This window comes from Chelmon rostratus, chromosome 1, assembly GCF_017976325.1.
Source record: "Chelmon rostratus isolate fCheRos1 chromosome 1, fCheRos1.pri, whole genome shotgun sequence".
Lineage (NCBI taxonomy): Eukaryota > Metazoa > Chordata > Actinopteri > Chaetodontiformes > Chaetodontidae > Chelmon > Chelmon rostratus.
This window is the reverse complement of record NC_055658.1, coordinates 14,685,206-14,705,490: the sequence shown is the minus strand read 5'-3', so window position 1 is coordinate 14,705,490 and position 20,285 is coordinate 14,685,206. Positions and strand designations below refer to the sequence as shown.

Here is a 20,285-nt window from a genome sequence, read left to right as displayed (position 1 = left end):
TTTGGGTCTTTTTTTTTCTATTTTTGACAAAGTCAATGCTGAAATATCAACAAGAATTCCAGAGTTATTCAGATTAGTGGTGAAGATGAACATTGAAAGACAATTTGGCGTCGAAATGTGAAAACATGTTGGAAGAATTTCCCCTTTGAGACTGTACACAGCGGAAAAATCAGGCGCATATGTTTTGTGTTGAGTGGTTAGTGTTAAAATCTCTTTCTTCCTGCTTTAAATTATGGATCAGCCTTAAAATGCAGATAAAACTTTTATTGGGTGGTGCAGAAGAGGAGAGTCGTGGTCTGTGTCTGACCAGCCCGCTGACAAAAGAGGCCGTTTCCTGCATATTGCATGGCTCTTAACAGCGGTGGGGCTGGGGTCTGCCCGTTAACATGTCTCCTCGCATTGCGCTTCCGATGGCAGACAGACAGCCCAGAGATGCCTTGGCGCTACATAAACCCCAGCAGTCGGCCCAGACCTAACATGTTGTGACATCCTCCTGTTAGACGACTGAAGCCCAGTAGGACAATACCGGCCTGACACAGGAAGAGGATCCCAGGAGTGAGCGGTCAAGCTGTGCTGGCACTTTTCTTGTTTTTTTGTCCTCAGGCCACCGTGTTAACTTCAGAGAGAGTGACACATAGGAGGAGGAGACGCTAAGGCGGCGTTGTTCAGTTTCAGCCCATTCTGCATTCACCTTTTGAGATTCCTGCCTCTTTTAAACGTCACAAAGTAGGGCAGAAAACATCAACGGGTGGACTAAATAAATGATAAGAGGAAAACAAGCAGAGCCATGGTTGCTTGGGGAGGGATGGGGGTATTTGAGCCTTGGGGTCTTTGGATAAAAGGCACTTTGTAGGGGTGCGATTTGTTCTGTCCAATACCCACATCTCCCTCTCTCTTGGCTCCCTTCTCTCTGCTCTAATCAAGCAGTCTCTAATTTGGGTTCCAAGTCCAGTACCGGGGAAAAAGAAGGAGGCTTGTTACTTTGAAGAGTCCCGAGTGAATAACACAGATAAAAGATTCAGACACAAAAAAAGAAGAAAAGCGAAGGAGGGCGAGGGTGAAAAGGGGGAAAATCACAAGGCACCCTATTCTCTTCCCTTCCTTTGGTTACGACAGCTGAGCCATTATGACCAGATCTGAATTGAGTTTTTTAGCGCCAGAAGACTGGAATTTCTTTGTCTCTCTATCAGTCAGCTATTGTGGATGCTTCCATATGCTGCAAGCCCATCCTCAGTAAATTAAGACTTGTCTAAATGCTACGATTGTACCAAGCCGTATCCGCACACAGACCGCACATAGCTGGAATGCCTCGCGTGCTGTGGCTCTCTCTCTGTTCTCTCTTAAAGTGTGTGTGCATGCAGACATGAGTGTGTACAGATGTGTGTTGTGCGCTGCTCCAATCGATAAAAAGTACATGCCTCTGAGTAAATGCACACGTGTGTGAACTCTGCGGTCATCTGACCCTTTGTCCAATATTTCTGTGGGAAACACAAAGAGCCAATTGAATAGCAGCTAATGGCACATATTGGTACCTTCTTTAGTGTGTTCAAAAATAGGAGTTTTTTTTCTTTTTTCAAAACCATAAAACTGCCTCTACAAAAGCATGAAACGCAAGTCAATCTTTGTACCTAATCCACTTTTGTGAAATCTAATATGGCTGAAACATTTGATCCTTTGGTCAGAAAAAAAGCTAGTTTTATGGTATTCCTTTGCTTTTAACTACTACTGTACATACATACACTTGTTCAGCATTGCTACAAGGCCATATGTGTTTCCAGTAATATGGTGTTAACGCATCTCCATGCCCTACAACCAAGACAATATGAGCAACAGCTGTTTTACCTGGCTTGCTGCCTCTGCCATGATATAAAAGCTGTTAATCTTGCCAATAAAACCACATTAACAAGCATGAGCAATGACTCATGAGCACATGTCATCCACTGGCAGCAATGACTCTCAGTCTCTAAGCTTTCCTACATCTAATGGACATAAAGGCTAGTTCATACTGACAAAAAGCCCATCATGTTGTTTAAAAAAGCCAGATCTTCCTAAATGTTTCAAATCACTTGAATTTGTGTAATTGAGACTTTTAACAACTTTTTACTTTTTAGAAATGCTAACGATAGTCTGGCATTACAAGCTTCTTACAGTATGTCTATATGTCTATCAGCATGTGTGCACGCATATATTTGAGCACTGATGTGATTTTTAAGACACTTTTACAGAATTAAAATCATGTAAATGGCTCAGGCGACGATTTCTAAAAAATGAATATTCTGATTGGCATATGGAGAGGTTATTAATGAAAGCATACTTCATCTACAGTGGTTTTGCTGTTCACGCTGAACACTGATGGAGACTAATATTTTGATGATAGGGGAAGCTTCACTCTTCAGTATAATTATGCTAATGTAAAAGCTCCAGCACTTCACTGTCTATCCATGACACTGGACAAGGTACTTCATCAAAGCCAAGATAGAGGCTCGACCTGAACATATTACTCCATGGGGAATGCCAGTGACCCTGAAATTCACACTGAAGACAAAAAAAAAACGAGCCAACACAGAAACTTTACTTCTGTTCTTTCAGTACTTGAATATATCATTCTTTGACTCTATAACACAGTGCGACAAACCAGAGATCCTTGCACCATGGAGGATGCTGTATGTATGCAAGGCCGCATATAGCAAGGATCATTACAGGAAAACAATTTCCAATCCTTCTATTCATCTCCCATGGCCTTTATGATGATGAGTCTGACCCCTCTGCCCTTAAAATAAAAAAAGCATACACACTTTTCAAGGACTCTCTCATACAAAGCTCTTTAAGCCTGCAAGACAGTGATGAAGGCAACATCTTACTGTCTGGAAAACCTTGTAAGTGAATTAGGAGTTAGATGTTATCTCATTCTTTTCATAGAAGATTTATTCATTGGTCTTACCTATTCAGCTGATAATTAAAGAAGAATGTACTTAATTCCTTGGACTGTGCAAACGAGATCTTTCAAAACACTTTAATACTGTTGTCTTTGATGGAAAAGTGTACTAACAATGCCTGCACTTTGTCCGGGTTTTAACCAGATCAGAAGTGACACACTTAAATAACTGAACAGTAAGCAAAGGCAGCAGAGGCCAGTACATGTATTTGCAGAGTATATAAGAACACCCACTTAGTTCACTTAAACAAGACATTTGCAGTCATTAGACCTAACCAGAGATCATGAATATTTGTTTTGTGCTTTACTAATATACATTGCATCCAGAAAGTATTCACAGCACTTCACTTTTTCCACATTTGGTTATGTTACAGCCTTATTCCAAATGGATTAAATTCATTTTTTTCACCTTGGTGAAAAATGATTTTGAGATTTTTGCAAATTTGTTAAAAATTAAAAAATCTGAGAAATCACATGTACATAAGTATTTTTGGCTTGGCTTTGAGCTTCAAGGCTTTGCCATGAAGCTCAAAATTGAGCTCAGGTGCATCCTGTTTCCATTGATCATCCTTGAGATGTTCTTACATCTTAATTGGAGTCCACCTGTGGTAAATTCAGTTGATTGGACATGATTTGGAAAGGCACATAACTGCATATATAAGGTCCCACACTTGACAGCGCATGTCAGAGCACAAACCAAGCATGAAGTCAAAGGAATTGTCTGTAGACCTCTGAGACAGAATTGTCTAGAGGCACAAATCTGGGGAAGGGTACCGAAAAGATTCTGCTGCTTTGAAGGTCCCAATGAGCACAGTGGCCTCCATCATCGGTTCAGACCCACCAGGACTCTTCCTAGAGCTGGCCGGCCGTCTAAACTGAGCGATCGGGGGAGAAGGTCCCTAGTCAGGGAGGTGACCAAGAACCTGATGGTCACTCTGCCAGAGCTACAGCGTTCCTCTTTGGAGAGAGGAGAACCTTCCTGAAGGACAACCATCTCCGCAGCAATCTACCAATCAGGGCTGTATGGTAGAGTGGCCAGACGAAAGCCACTCCTTATTAAAAAGCACGTGGCGGCCCACGTGGATTTTGGCAGAATGCACCCGAAGGACTCTCAGACCATGAGAAACAATTCTCTGGTCTGATGAGACAAAGATTGAACTCTTTGGCGTGAATGCCAGGCGTCATGTTTGGAGGAAACCAGGCACCGCTCATCACCAGGCCAATACCATCCCCACAGTGAAGGGGTGGCAGCATCATGCTGTGAGGGTGTTTTTCAGCGGCAGGAACTGGGAGACTAGTCAGGATAGAGGGCATGGACTTTTGAGATGGTCTCTAAAATTCATAAAATTCATTCATTCATATCTAATCCATATAAACAGATATCCTCAGATGAATGCAGAAACAAGATTTTGGTATCAGAAGCTTTCTGATTTCTGTTTGTAGTCCAAGTGGTATTGACCAGTCACGTTTGAGGGGGCTTTGGCTGCAGGCAGGTTGAGATTTTAAAAAAAATACGGAACACATTGGCCGAAATACAGTCTCTTCATCATCTTATAATGATTTAGCTTTTTATTATATTATTTTAAATTTAGCTACATTAGTATTAAGGTATATATTCATAGAGATTAGCCAAAATGTTGTCTGGACCTAAAACAAGTTGCTAATTAGACTGCAAACAATGACCGGCACACAGAGGAAGTCTTGGTCCACATATCCATTATTCGGATATCCGCTGGCTACACCGGAAGCCCCAAACACTGGCCGTTGCCCCAGAGGATAAATCGTGTCAGACAGCCGAATGGGTTCATATCCAAAAAATTTATTCATATTCGTTTACACCCTTAGTAGTAGTAATGTAGTAATGTAGGCCAACTTTTCATGGCTGTGAGGATTTCATTTGCTTTTCTTTGCTTTCCTTTTATAAATGACAAAGGTGTGTTCATGTCAGCTCTGTTATTCTCTCCAAATGAAAACAGTCATAAATGTGCTTGTTTGCATGAAATGTATTATACAACTTTAAAAGTCATTAGTGAAACAAACCATGACAAACCACTGAAATATAATTCAAAAGACAAACGGCAAACTCTATCCCTATTACGTACACACACACACAAACACACACACACAAACACACGAGGACAGCACTTCCTTTTTTACCTCCATTGCCACAAGCTAAATTCCTCAATTCATTAGAGGAGAAAAACACACAGTCCAACACTCTCATACATTCATCTGGCAAATGTGGCCTGAGGAATAATGATTTACTGTGGCTCATATTTCACCTGAGTGCACAGGGCAAACAGTTGACTGAAGTGTTGTGGAGAAAATGCTAACTGAAGCATTTTTGACTGGAGCAACTGGACAGATACTGTTCTGTGCTGTTTGTGTGAATGTTTTTGTATGTTTGGGTAAATATGATATACATAATATTTATATGCAGCATGTTGTAAAAATACACAAGCCATTTCAAATCTGCGAAGCGCAATTCTTTTGCTACTTGCTTGTAGTATCGCTGGGAATGTGTGCGCGTGCATTGTGCTGTGTATCTGTGGTGGCATCAAAACCTCACTTCATGGAAGCCATTAAGAATACAGTTAAGTGAATAATCATGTTTTGAAGCCAGCCCATGCGGCTGAACAATATGGGCTCTGTGTTCTCACAGTGGACTCCTTTCTGTCCGTGCAGGAGGAAAGCCAGCACAGGTAGGGCCAGCATCAAATCAGTCTCAGCTGCCGCCCTGCCCTGCCCTGTGCACTCCTCCTAAAGAGCTTCCACTTATCTGCCTGCCACAGGACTGCCTGTGTGCACCCGACCACTGTCATGTAGACACCATTCTCAAATTGATTGTGACAGTGCAAGAGCCCCAATTTCTCTGCTTCGAAATTCAAGCTGCCGTTTCAACGCTAGTGTACAATGCAAAGCTTTTTTCTTATTTTCACATATTTTTTTCACAAATTCCAAGAGAATGAATACAGCTTGTGTTCCAATTTAGCAACTACATATTTTCCTTCAGTTTGAGTAAATGCTCGAGCATTTTGCTTTTTTATTTATTTTTTTACTCCCAACGGGGGGCCGGGAAACTGGCACTCAGCAGGGAAACTTCAACAGCTCTGTTGAGTATGAAGACCCTGCACAGAGCAAGCGTGCAGCAGAGAGCAACCCTCTCTGCCACAGGACACTGTGTGCTACATTTCTATATGTTTGACACAATGCACAGAATGTATCTACACTGTGTGTGTGTTTATATATATATATATATATATATATATATATATATATTAGTTTAAGAGAAAAATCTCTTACATTAAATTACAAATGTCAAGTCTAAGTATCCACGTCTAAAGTCTTTTTCTCTGTCTCCCACTTGCACTCCTCCTTCCACCTTGCCTCCTATTATCTGCTACTTTCTGTGGTTTGGAGCCCTTCCAGCCGGCCTCCCTTTCTTGCTCTGTGGTTTTGTTCAGGAGATTTCATCTCCCTCCTCATCGTTCCTGCAGATTGACAGCTAAGCTCAGGTATGAAAACAAACAGTTAGCTCTGGAATTGACTGGTGAAAAGAAATCCGCCACTAATGCTCCTTCACAAATTCGCCTTTTTGCCTGCCTCTGCTGATGCTAAGCCCAAACAGCATACAAGGAAAGGCAGATGGAGATTTGAAATCATTAACCCTTAATAACACCGTTCTACATGTCGGGCTTAAGCACACCACCTCTACTGGATTATTGTGCTTGTTCCTTCTTACTCTAAAACCTAAGAACAACTGGCTTTACCTCGGAAACAGCACATTATGTAGCCAAACAACTACATGTCAATAAGCTATAATTACAGATGTGTCATCTGGAAGAGGTAAATGGTAGGTTGGGTTAGTAGACCTTGAAAAGCAAATCTCTGATGTTGTTGATACAATTGCTTTGTTTTGTTTGTTTACTGTACGTGCGTGTTCACCTCAGCAGGATGAAGTATTCAGGGCATGTTTGAACACAGCTGCAGTGAAAGAATGTCTTTCTTTTCATGAGTAAATGCCTCGGGTCAAGTTCTGTCACACCTATTGTTTTTCATTTCTTTTTTTTTAAGACAAAATTATTCTCTCACCAGTCAGATTCCAACACTCTGCAATAACACAATTACTTGTTTGTCAAGGTTTTTAGGTTGTGGAACAATGTCAAGAGATAGCCTACATGGTGCTCAGTGCACAGTAATTGGTTGAGGAATTGGTGAGTGATCAGCATAGAATATACAAGGCCACTCTGCCACTAGGTGCTGCAGTCTTTATCTGCATGTCAACCTTTAGTCTCTACTTTCTTTCATTCATTTAAAACCTACAGGCATGTTTGCCTTTTGTAGTGATTTTAACCTAACAATTAATGGAACCTCTGATTCATCATAACACTTTAGATCTTAATCATAAGGTGTTTTCTGCTTGGTACCTTTGTTTGTGTTTTAATTAGGCGGACCTTGTGCGTCTCCAACCCTGGGCTTCTTTTTAATTGCCCGTATTTACATCAGGCAGACATCAAACGCAGAGAGAGAGAGACATTTGTAAGGGGGAGCACAAAGCAGCCCTTTGAAATGTCTACAGTCATATGAAATGGCATGCTAATTAAAAATCTAAGGCTGCCACTGTGATAGGAGAAGCATTTATATTTGTAACTGTGGTGTATAGACTGTCTCCATAACTCATCAACAGACAGAGGCCATAGTGTTTATTATCAGACTCCCTACCTGTTTACAGACCACCAAGTAACCTTCCCGTTCCCATTCATCAAACAGAAGAAATGCCCTGCCTGTAATTTAACAGGCCAGCTTTCAAAAGGCTAAATCATTTTAAACATTTTAACCAGTGCACTTTGATCTACAGTGGCATACAGTATAGTAGGGCAGGTACAATGAATCTAGTTTACCAAGCAGTGATTTATCCCTCAGTTCATTAAGGTTATTGCCAATGAATATACTTATTAGAACATTCAACAACAGCCGTTTTCCCCTTTCCTCTGCAAGTATAATTCAAAAATTCAAACCAAACGCTAGTTTTATTTATGCATGTCACCTATACAGCTTTCTCTAGGTTTTCAAACAGTCTTCATTAAATGTTTGTTAAAAATAAACAAACGTTAAAATGTTATATTGAGAATCCGCTGGGTTGTTATTGTTTAGGTGGTCTTTCAAGAAACTAAAAACAAGACGCAAGAAGGTGTCTAATGATCAGCGAGGGAGAGTGCAGGAGCCAGTGACAGCCTGGTGTTATCAGCCAGCTGGTATTGTGCTTTGCTGTGCTGTATAAACACACCAGCTCTCAGTAACAGTCAGTGCTAAGGACTGAGCAGCAGCCCTGCCCATCCTCGGCCCACCTTCATCCTGTCATAAACACAGATTTTGGGGGAGTGCTGAGCTGTGCTTTGCCGTGCTGCACTTGATTCGCCACGCAGGGGCGTTCACTGTCGGAGTCAAGACATTCCACTCAAACGCAGGCTCACTGAAGAGACGACTGTGTGCGTCTCAGCACCATCTCCTCTCCTTAACGGCTTCTCTCCTCTCAGCTCGGCCGTGCGCTGTTTACATCTAGCGCACTTTGGGTTCAACGATTACCAGAGCGGCATGGACGTACCACATGTGTCAGAGCAGAGGAGCGAGGGCTGAGGGCCGTCTAACGGGACAACAACAATAAACCGCTGAAAAGCACAGGGCCTCAGAATGGGTCTAAATGGGCTGGAATTTTGAAGACAGCACTTTGGACAGAGTCAGGCATTCCAACAAAAGATAAGAGAAGAGAGAAATGAATGAAGAGGGCAGCCAAAGGCCTTTGTTTTATTTCAGAGTACAAGGCTGTGTCTGAGATTACACAGTACATAGATAATGTACGTCTGATAAGAATGAGGGGCTTGTTAACACAGCTTAAAGTGGTCTAAAATCTGCTCGGTTTGACTTGGTCCTACCTTTGACTTCTGCCAGCAGTTCACTGGTGTTGAGCCTTTCCATCTTCTCTTTCCAGTCTTTAGAAAGAAGTTTCTCCATGCATGAGGATTCTGAAAAAGAAAAAGGAAAAAAAGACATATAAAGCAGTTTGAATGAAAAAGTATGTCCCTGTTTAGAATGCAGTATTTTTTCTGATTATTAAATATTTCGTGTAAAATATTGTGTCTATTTTCTATAGTTTTGTGGATCTCTACATCTATTCGCATAAATGAAGATTAAGGAAAGTCAGATGAAAGAGGGGTATTTTACTTGATGGTACTGGGCGGTGAACATTAAAAGAGACTCGTGCAGACAGTAGAGAGATGAGCTAAGGGTGGAGTGAGGAGGGAAGCAGGCATTGTGGGGATAGCATAAGGGCAGAGACGCACATTAAGTGGGAGGCAAGGAGTGAGACTGGGTACGTCCGAGCGTTCACAGAGCTGCCAATGATGAAAACAATTAACATTTGTCCAGCAGACAATGAATCAGAGGAGGAATGGCTGCAATCTGCCACGCTGTCGCTGGGGTAGCTGATAAAGAACACACTGGGCCGGCTGACCCAGGCCTCCACCATCCCTGCACTGCTTAGGGGTCAGCCTGTTCCCATCAAACAGCAGCAGCACAAGCGAGCCTCCACCTTGAACCACTGTCTCCACCAACTGCCTCCAATCTGAACCGGATCAAGACATGCAGCATCAAGTCTCTGTTGAGTCTGATTAAACAAGCAGCAATTAAAGTTCTACTACTAGTGTCTGTTTGATGAATATAAGGCTGCTGATTTCTATAAAAACTGTCCTCAGGTTTCGTGAAGTGCCTGAGGATGATACAATTTGTAAATCAGTGTTTCTGCAGATTTGGAGCAAAATGCAAAACTAAAACAGTCACACTTATGACCACGAGCCCCGGGGCACCATGACGAACTGTCCAACCATATCTCTAACAGTTAATCCATCATAATCATAGTTCTGGCAGCAAATGGGCACAATTCATATGCATGTAAATGTTTCAAATGATGCCACAGAGGAGGTTTTTCTCAGCTTGCTGTGTGTCATGTGTTTTTGATTCCACATAATACGAAGCACAGAGAAAGGAGAGAAGACTGAGAGGGGCCTGTCGCTTGCAATATTTTGGACCCTTCCAGTTTCACCGTTATCGTCCTCGACATCAAACATAGAGGAGATTTGTACAGTTGAGAATGTATACAAGAGTTGTCTCCTTTTATCCATCTCTAACATCTCTTGCCCTCCGCTTCCACAAACCAAACACTGTTGCTCCCTCTGACAAACATGCTGACTTCAGAGGATCTGGGAGTAACAGGGAGTCAGTAGTTCTTGTGGCCTTGTTTAAGGATGGCTTTCAGAGAGATCAAGCAGAGTGACCATTTTGTTTGATTGTCCACTTCCTCCAGTGTGATGGGGGTCGACAGGACATCTTCAGCTCAGGGTCATTATAACATTACTTCTGCTTTATTGACTTTCCAATTCCCAACTCACAGTTTGTGCCCTTGACCTGAAGACAGCGAGAGAGAAAAGGCTGCGTGTGTTTGTGTGTGTTAACTCCCTCCGTGGCACAAAGATCACAGATCTTAAAACAAGGGTTAAAGGCGGGGGGAGTAGCAGAGCTCAGCTCTTCTTCCCTGCGCCTCACCCCTGGGTGAGACAGCTTCCTCTCCTGGAACAACAAACTCCCCTCAAATCATAATCCTCAGACAGACAGAACAACATCACTTCATAACATTTTCTCCCCTAAAGCACAGAAAAGGCTTATTTTTAAAGCGGTGTAAAGGGGAGTTAAACAAACGCAGTGAACATATGTTAATATGCACACATATGCTCCCTCTCTCACACACACACACAACGTACACACACACGCTTTCATCACAGATGCTGCTCCAGCACTTGATCATTAAGGAATGCACCAACTGTTGGAGATAATGTGGTGCCAGCTTCCATTCTACTCCAGTTCTCCCCCTCCTTTCCACCTCCCTCCCAGGAGAGCTGCCGCTCCCTCACTTCTCCATCGCCTCCGCTGGGCCAGACACGACCTGCCAAGTCCTCCAACAGGAGAGACTACAGCTGGAATGCACCGCTGTCCTCCCTGCCTTCCACCTGGGAGAGGTGAATAATGACCTGGATTAGTCTATAAAATAACTCTCAAACATCTTTCAGTGTTCGAACAGCGTGGACAAAACAGCCAACCAAAAATGGATTTGGTGAAAGCGGAGCAACTTTTGCGCACGCGTGCTCGAGGAAAACAGTAAATGAGTCAGATGTCTGGAGTTTTTCAAAGCGCCCTTCCACAGCTTATTTTTCAGAAGAATTTAGATTAATAGGAGGAATGCTTTTTCAGTTTCTAAAATGTCTGTCTGTTTTTTCTGGAGAAATTAGAGATGCCAATGGAAACACTGCTCAGTATCAACATAACAATTACTGTCACTGTTATGACACAGAGAATGATGTATACTGTATTCACCATAAAATAACAAATTATTTCTGATAAAAGATTCACACTTCACTGATTTGCAAGTGAGACGCAAACAGAATTATTTAAGACAGCTAGTGCAGAACTTCTGAAGTTTGTGGTGTAAGGAGAAGTTGTCTGCTCTTGTCCTTTCAAAGTAGGACATCACATACTGGGGAATTAGCTAAAACAAGAGAAGAGTCCAGTGAGTTTATTTTTATTTTCCTATGGGGGCTCTTAAATCTCTCGCACCCCCACCCCTTCCATTTCTTTCCCTCCCCCTCTCGAGATAAAATGCTCTGTGGCTGGGGAGCAGGCCATTCAGCTGGGATGAGAATGGAATGAAAACAATAGCCCTTATCAGGCTCTTATTTACATTTTCCCAGCGTCCCTGCAGTAGACAGCTTGGCTTGTCACCAAGCCCAGATCGCCCCACTGGACCCAGACCAACTTCCTCCAGCCCCAGCGATTCCAATGGTCCCTATGGACCCTCGCCTGGCACAGACCCCCTCCTCGCTGCAGCTAGCGCAGATAGCAACATACAAGACAAAACTACTGGAGTGTGTGTCCAAGACGTGTTCCCATTGAGAGGGGAATGGTTTCTGGACTACTAAGCCCGTCTGGGTCTTATTGTCTCCTCTCTGGGGCTGGTGCTGCATAGCTGGAAAAATGCCCTGAACCCTTTCCCGAGATTTTTTTGAGAGTTTCCAAGTGGCACTCAGAAGAAAGCGAATAGTCGCCACTGATTTAATTCTGCCAAATTCAATGTGTTTATCTCCTATCTGCGCTGTCATCTCTGGCATACAGCTCCCCTGTGCAGGTATTCTGTGATCTTATTGATGTGGGCGAAAAGGAGCAGGGATTGAGACACCTGAAGCCGAGATGAGCTGGCTAGATTAGGCTTTTTTTTTTTTTTTTTTTACTGTATTAAAAACAAAGCTAATGATCCTCGTAAATCTCAACAAGGGAATGTTTCTAGGTTGATGTGTGACATAAACAAAGCTTTCAGCACCTGGCAGTTGGGGCTGCCAGAATATCATGTTCTGTATAAACCACAGTGGTGAAGCTAAGAGGCAGGTTGCCACGAACTGTCTGTCCCGACACCGGCCGACTCTGACAGCCTTGACTCCCCCTTGCATATTTCACACTGACTGGTGTTTAAATGCAACAGCAAATAATCTGAATTTATGTTTTATTGTTCGTACTAAGTAAGACAAAACACTTTTACTAAATTGAGCGCTAGTTAGCTATAAATGCCTGTGGTTGAGAGGCGAAGGTAGGGGAAAGTCGTTTGCTAATTTCTGTTTTTATTGCTGCTCTAAAGAGAGTAGTGCATTCAAACGATCATTGCAAACTGCAGAAAAGCTCAAATCACTGAGTGGAACACCAAATAGACAAATAAACACAGCTTCGAACAAATCAAATCTTGTCACTTTGGAATTGGATTGAACAGTAATAAAGCAGACCTTAAAAATTCATGACACATTAATTTCCAAATTGCTCTCCAGATTGCCATGGAGACATGAAGTCCAGTGAGTGTATTAAAGTTACAAATATACCAGCACTGTTTGGGCCACAACCCCCCCAAAAAGGCCATCTTCACTTTAACGTATCAATGTTTTGAAACTCTGAAGGGTTTAATCTGCTAAATGCGTTGATGCAACAAAACACGCCATCGTGTTTCAAAAGACAGCGACTGCCTCAAAGCACACAAATGGTTTGTTACAACATGCAGCTATCGGTATTTTATTACCGTGTTGTCAGCAGTGAAATCGTTTCAACTGTCTGCCACCACATTCTGAGTTTCTCTGTGTGCACTGTTCTCCTGGGAGAAAGATGATACTTGTGTTTGAGTGTTTGTTGTGTTGAAAAGCAGTTGGCAGAGAAAAGAGGGCTATCTAGCAGAGTCAAATTAGCCATAAGTCATGGATAACAGACTAAGAGACCTCCCCTTTAGCATTGGCCTTGTATATCAGTTGTCCCGGCCTCAAGGGGAAACATGTAATTACCAAATCAATGATCAACTGACACCGACCATATAAATAATTTCCTCCTCAGAATGCAGAGGCTCGTACTGTGAGCCGAATAAGGAAACAATGCTATTTACAGTGCGGAGAAGCCGAGAAACAAAGGAAATAAGCTTCAACTTGTATAGAGCACATTTTTTACAAGTTGTCATCATCCAGTCATAGTCAACCAAAACCAAAACCTCCACATCACACGAAACTTGGCATCAGGAAGACATATGAACTGCAATAACAAAACTGAAGAATGCACCATTTAAAAAAATAGACTGACTCTAAACAACATAAAATATAAATAATTTCTTGTTTGCAGTTTGTAGAATAGCAGCTCAAAATATTCATATTTCTAACACAAAATCAGTGTTAAAACTACATCAGAGAAACTGAACAAAATCAATTTTCTATAACAAGAGTAACAACTACATGCACTGTATGAAACCTGACCGACTAGTCTAATCGTGTCCTTCCTGCACTATAGACTGGAGGTCAGTAAGCTTATGAAAAAGCTCATGGTTGCTTGCTCCAACAAAAAAAAGCCTACAAGTGTATAAAATGTCTAAATATTACATATGCAAATTGTTGAAAATACCTTGGGCCACAGAATGTGAGGCTGCACAAAGAGCTCTAGAAATGGTGGGTAATAAAGATGTTTGGCCAACATGCCAAATACGCTGGTACAAATGTGTGAGAAATGAAAACTTTCTCTCTTGTGGGATCTTGTCAAGGGAATGTAGCCGTGTAATATACTATGTTGATGACTGTAGCCTGGTGATGCTTAAGTCTAATGAAGTAAGCAGTGAGATGAGGAATATCCTCTGTCGCTTAGTTTGAAAATGATTCAAATCACTTTTATTTAGCAGTGATTTATGGAGTCATAAATTATGCATTAATGACTCCTCTATATGATATTAGTGCTTTTGATTGACTTCCTTATATTGACTGTATGATGCTGTATGAAAGCAGTCTAAATTCTAAAAAAGAAAGATGAACTAGAATGCATTAAATAGGTTTTTTTTAAGAAAAACCTCTTCAATTTCTCTGCTACATTCAGTGTTAGAACAGTATATTTCTTTAATTCAGGCATAAATTTCTATCTCAGAGATAAAACTCGGAGTCAGACAATGATAGGCTGACGTCTAATTTCCCATCCACTCTGCACTGCACGGGAAACAAATCAAAAGTCGAGATTGATAAAAAAGAAAATGACTGTGACACACTCCAAGGAGTCCTTTGAATATCTTAATCACAGACACACTAAAAACAAGACCCCATCATCACACCAAATAAAACATAATAATTACAAGAGGCAGGCAGGGAAGTGAAATGCAGAGAGAAAACATGTTTTTGTCATTCAGCCGGTAGTCCCTGAGACAACAGCTGTTGGATTCTGCAAATACTCCTGAAGTCTCCATAATCATGGCGTTATTGAAGTGAGGACAAAAAGGGCACTAATTGCAAGGGAGCAATCGGAACGCAATAGGTTACACACCCGGGTGATGCTGCACAATGCAAACGCTAAAGAGGGAGCTGGGGGGGAAAAAAACATTCTGAGCACAACAGTGCGTTGTCGCTCATTTTCAGGCAATTACCTTTCCTCGTTGTCAACAGTTTTAATAACCTTTACCATTTCCAGAAGACTTTTTGGATTCTAGTTAAATAATTTCAGCTTTTTAATATGTAATTACTAGTGCTGGCATGCATGAATAAAAAGGTCCAGACATGTCAGTTTTGTGGAGCACCTGCACCTTGTGGTGGGCTTTCTTTAACTGACACCTAATCATTATTCCACTTGGTGAACATCTCTGTTAGTCACCTTTGAATTTTCATGTTTGGTCATGTAAACAGTTGCTACAAATACATTGTAGGTAACCTGGATGGGATGTGCTTCAACTGAGGTTCTGGCAGTCCTCGTTTCTTTTTAACCTGATTTCCTTACTTCTTTATTGTACCTTCTTTACCTCAAGAGGAAGACATTACAGCTCACCAAGTGCCAAAATTGGTTGGTGTCTAGAAGGGGTCACGGGTCAGCTATTGTTGTTAAGTCACAGGTCTTTCATGTCATGAATAGGAGTTTAAGGAGCTGCTTTGTGGAGACTGAGTGCACGGTTGATATTGGATCAAGGGTCTCATACAATGTGGTTACTATAGTTTGTCTTCAAGGAATCAATTGAATGGGCTGCTGTGTTTCTTTGATATCTGGCAAATATTTTGTGGTCGCTTTCAGCTAATTTAACTCTATTCCTTGCATGTATTCCATTAGCAACTGAAGGTTGCAGAGTTAAATGCCAAGTGGGCTAAAAGACCTCGACACATACAGGCACATATCAAACGTGTGCAGTTGGAAAATTAGATGCAATTTGCAGGTAGCTTTTTGATTATTTTGGCTTTTTCCAGCTGAACACACTGGCCTGAGTGACCAGGAACTTCTCCCTTGTCCCTCGCCTTTATCTGCACTGACCAACGTGTTAATCCCACAGTGTTGACCTGGCCATTCTGAGAAGACATATACACACACAGCACCCTGACCTCTCTAAATAGGACACGTGTCTATCAAGCATATATGAATTAACCATCCCCAAGGGGCTTCACCTCCTGAGCTGTGCAGCATGTGACCTCTCCCAATCCATTTTACTGCGGCACTCTGTGGCAATCAGGCTTGAATTATTAAAGTGAGCAGTGAGCAATGATCAATTCATTGCGGCCCTTGCTCACAGACTGCCCGGCTGTACTTCAGCAGAAATGACATTGAGAACACTTGAGTATGCTTCCAGACAATGCACATAAATGTGAAATATGTCAGACCCAATATGTCAATAATCATAACTGTACAGGCTGAGGCCATGTCCAGGCTAATCCTACAGAAATGCTGTTAGATGACTGTGGGCTGTGCAGGTTTCAGCAGTGGGATTCCTTACAGATGCTTTCCTGAGAGAAAGACTGGGAGAAGTTGAAGGGCTGACAAGAGGCTAGTGTGCTGCATGCGGAGATGATGTTTGTATTAAATATTCTCAGCGTATTAATTGAACACATCTTCAAGAAACACTGCTGCACTGCTTTGTGGGCCTCGCACATGACATGGGCCCGAAAAAGCAGAGATTCAAAGCAGAATTGCAGCCTCTTATCTACGCACAAATTAGAGAGGGCAAAAACAAAAGCAAAGAAGTTGAAAGAGAGGGAGAAATTGCAGGAAAGTATGCAGCTGAAGGAACCTGGAAGTAGGAGGAGGGCAAGGAAAAAAAAATCCAATCAAAACTTCGTGAGGAGCAGATGAGGAGCCAAGATAAACCAGTACTCAGAGCCCCCAAAACTGCAATCTCCCCTTAAGCCGGAGAGTGGCAGCTGGCAGAACAGCTGGTGAATAGGATTAATGTCAGAAGAATGAAATAAAACTCAACATATGTCCGAGCCTGAGGTGTTGGGACTGTGCGTGATTGTGCCCCCGATGGATGCCATGTGTGCATCTGGAAGGAGCTGCTGTGCTGCTCCGCTCTCTACCCCACAAGGTCACTTTTAAGAACTAGGACCATTAAATGCTTGGATAGCAAAATGAACTTTTCATTCCCTCTCCTCTCCCCTTCTTTGCTTTAAAGCCTCTATTCAGGCAGCAGAGGGAGTCTGTTGAGCACGGCTATCAATACAATGCACCCTACAACTCATAAGGGAAACAAACAGTTGCTAATTTGATTAAATTAAAGAGCAAATAGCACACAAAAAAAACCCAAAACAAAACAGACAAGGTCAAAGAGAAGTGGAGGCTTTATTCAAATTGAGAAAAATAAAATACAGTCCTTAGTGGCTTGTGGCTGAGAATTTTTACACAATTGTTTGTGTCTTAATAATAATGATCAGCCTAATAAAGATGTTGATAAAGCAAGGTGCATTAAAATATCTCAAGTGCATCATTGTTTTTGTTTTTTTTAACTAGATGACAATAGAGCAAGAAAGCAAAACAGGAGGCCAGTAAAAGGGGAAAAAATGATGCACGCACGCGTTTGGTTTACTAGAAAGAAAAAGTAGCGATTACTCCTGGAATCTCAGCTGACACTGGTGAGGGGATCAGCACTAGTGAAGATGAACATTACGAGGAGAAATATGTGGACTTGATTTCAATTTATAATTTCCATTTGATGTCGGTAATCATTAGGGTCCACACACTGTAATAAATTATAATAATTTCACACAAAAATTTAATTACTGGGTACCTTGCGTTGGAGAGATTTTTTTTTGGGTACCCTGCAATTTAACTGTCAGATATAAACTTGCCTGCTCATCAATGCTCGAAAACATTCACATTTATTCATCTATGTTAAATTAATAGATGTGTGAGGAGAACGTGGGGTACTGTGATCATGGCTGTTCAGTGTGATTTAGTAAATTAATGGGTGTCTGACTCTACAAGGACAAAAAGACGCTAATAGGATCCACATGAATGCATTACAATTTGCAGTGAGGCCAAGTGTCGGGTATAGACATCGAAACTTTATTTCATCATAAACGCTGGACGACGGTGTTTTGCGCTTCAGAGACTGAACCATAAGATGACATTTTTTAAAAAGCACACATTACTAGAATGAGCTGGGTAATATACTGTACTTTTGGTAATACAGCATTCTGTAAATGTGTTGAATTTAGCTAAAGTGTGTGTGGATATCCTCCAACTATTATCTTCCGATTTCAGTTGAAGTAAATGACAGATTTTTAGGAGAAAAAAAGAACATCTAAGCTCGCAGTGAGGGTATTATTTTTTCTGCTTCTGCAGTTTGGTTTTCTGATTTTAAAAAAGTAATTAAAGTCGTTTATTGAATCTCGCAGCCAACTTTGTTTACGAAGATGCCAGAGCTCAGTATGTACAAACACTGATTACTGGACTGTGAGACCAAAGGCCACTGTTTTTGGATGATGTTCTCTGAAGCATGCACACAATAAAAAAAAACCTAGTACTAATCAAAAGTTATAAGAATTTATAGATATCTTTTGTGGTCTTTTATAACACTATTATAATACCAGAACTAACATTTTTACAACTGCAACACAATTACTGAACAAATAAGAACATTAAAAATGAAATTATGCTCTTGCCTCGCCACTGGATAAAGAAATTTTGTATTTATAGCATTTATAAAGGTTAAGCATTCCCACTCCTTGATAGTCCCCATTCATGTGCTCACAGCTAAGTGTCTCAATTTGCTGTCTTTAAGTTGGTTCATCAACAATAGCTGCAATTTTCTTTTCATTTGGCCCATTCCCTTCCTGCTGGATACAGAACCATATGGACTGAGACCTGCTGGGCAAAGATGGAGAAATTTGCTTCTCATGAGTGACTGAGCTCATTGGTCCTGCTCACCATGGGGAAGCTAACAACAGTCTTACAGTATCGGCTCTGTCAAAGAAAGTGCCACCCACCCAGAGAAAAAAATGACAAAGAAGAAGGAAATGAAGGCGATGAGGTGTGCAGTGAAGGAAGTACAATGAGTCTTAAGACCCAATTCCTTTTTCCAATATTATGCTAATTGGGACAGGAATAACAAAAAGGCTGCCACAACAAATCATTAATCCTAATTTCAAATTATAATAATGTCAGATCATCAATTGAAATTGCGATTGACAGCGTAGTCTTAAAACATATTAACCACCCGACCCGTGCTGATTTACAAAATTATTCTGAAGGTGCTTCCAAAGAGAGATGACGTTCGTCAAATAATTATAATCATTGGCACTCGGGCTTTGCAGTGCAATAAAACATTTCTGTTCGTTTCTTCTGACATCCTCATCTCATCTGCTGTCGCATGTAATGTTATTGAACAAGGAGAGAGAAAAAGCATTGAGCGGGAGGAAACATCTGTTTCATCGCTGCTGATTTAACAGTCTCTTTGTTCAAGAGGCAGCCATCAAAGTTTGGTGTACGACATTCATACTTGATGTTTGGGGGGGTGGGGGGGACAATGCAAATATGTTGATAGGCTGCATGTACACCAGTTGTCATGTTTGCTTATGTCAAGGCGGATCTCTTCGCTGGATGGCTGACGTATGTCTGACTTTCAGAACAAGCCCGCAGTGTGCTCTGAAATCATTAGCAGGCCACAGAGGCAGTCTGTGCCCAGGGTGTGAGTTACACTCACACTATTTTGATCCTTGGTCAGATGACCCCGGCTCTTTTGTCAAGTTATGTGTGGAGAATGCTTGGGAGCTGAATGCCACAGCGAGGACAGTGATACTGAGCTGGCGCACAAGTTTCCCAGTGTAACCCTACTGCAGGCATTCAAACACACACACACACATGCACACACAAACAGCAGGACACATGTGCCCTCCCTTTGCACCCCATCCCATTGTGGAATAGTCCCTGTTCTCCCCATTTCTGACCACCTAAGCCCCTCCCCCCTCCACTCTTTTTTTACTATACCAAGTTTGTCTGTGTATGTCCCTCTTCATGTTCCTCTTAGTCGCATTTTCCGATTCTTGGCTTCCCGGCCCAATGACAGATATAGTAGCATTAATGGCTTCTGCCTTCTTATGTGTCAGTGTTTCAACATCTCTGTGCCCCTCCAAAAACTGCAGCGTCACCTAAAATAGTCAGGCCATTACAAGCTTCTGCTGAATGAATCGCCCAATCACCCGCATACAGCGCTGGGGCAAATCTATTGTTTTTTCAAAAAGCAAATATAAATATTTTACAATTTCCCCAAATCGCTGCTGCACAAGTGCTGACGTCACAGACGAGACATGCCTGAAACCAGCGTGCGGGTGTGTGAGTATGTAAAGACAAACAAGCCTCTGTGCAACCCTGGCTGTGATTTGTCTCTCAGAGACACCCGTTTCCTCCTATCAAGGGGTTCCTGTGCAGCCAGTAAGCCAGGATCACAATGGGAGTTTTGTGCTGCATGGGTGCAGGGGGACACGCTCAACAGCTGAAA

The 20,285-nt window shown here is 41.9% G+C and overlaps 1 protein-coding gene across 3 annotated transcripts in view; it reads right to left on the bottom strand.

The window, feature by feature from the left end:
- Positions 1-20,285, bottom strand: part of sox6 (SRY-box transcription factor 6) — a 135,763-nt gene that overhangs the window by 59,974 nt on the left and 55,504 nt on the right. For all 3 annotated transcript variants that reach the window (XM_041957594.1, XM_041957747.1, XM_041957667.1), the window contains one exon: positions 8,869-8,958. In XM_041957594.1, coding sequence (XP_041813528.1) covers positions 8,869-8,958 — 90 coding nt within the window. The remainder of the gene's footprint in view (positions 1-8,868; positions 8,959-20,285) is intronic.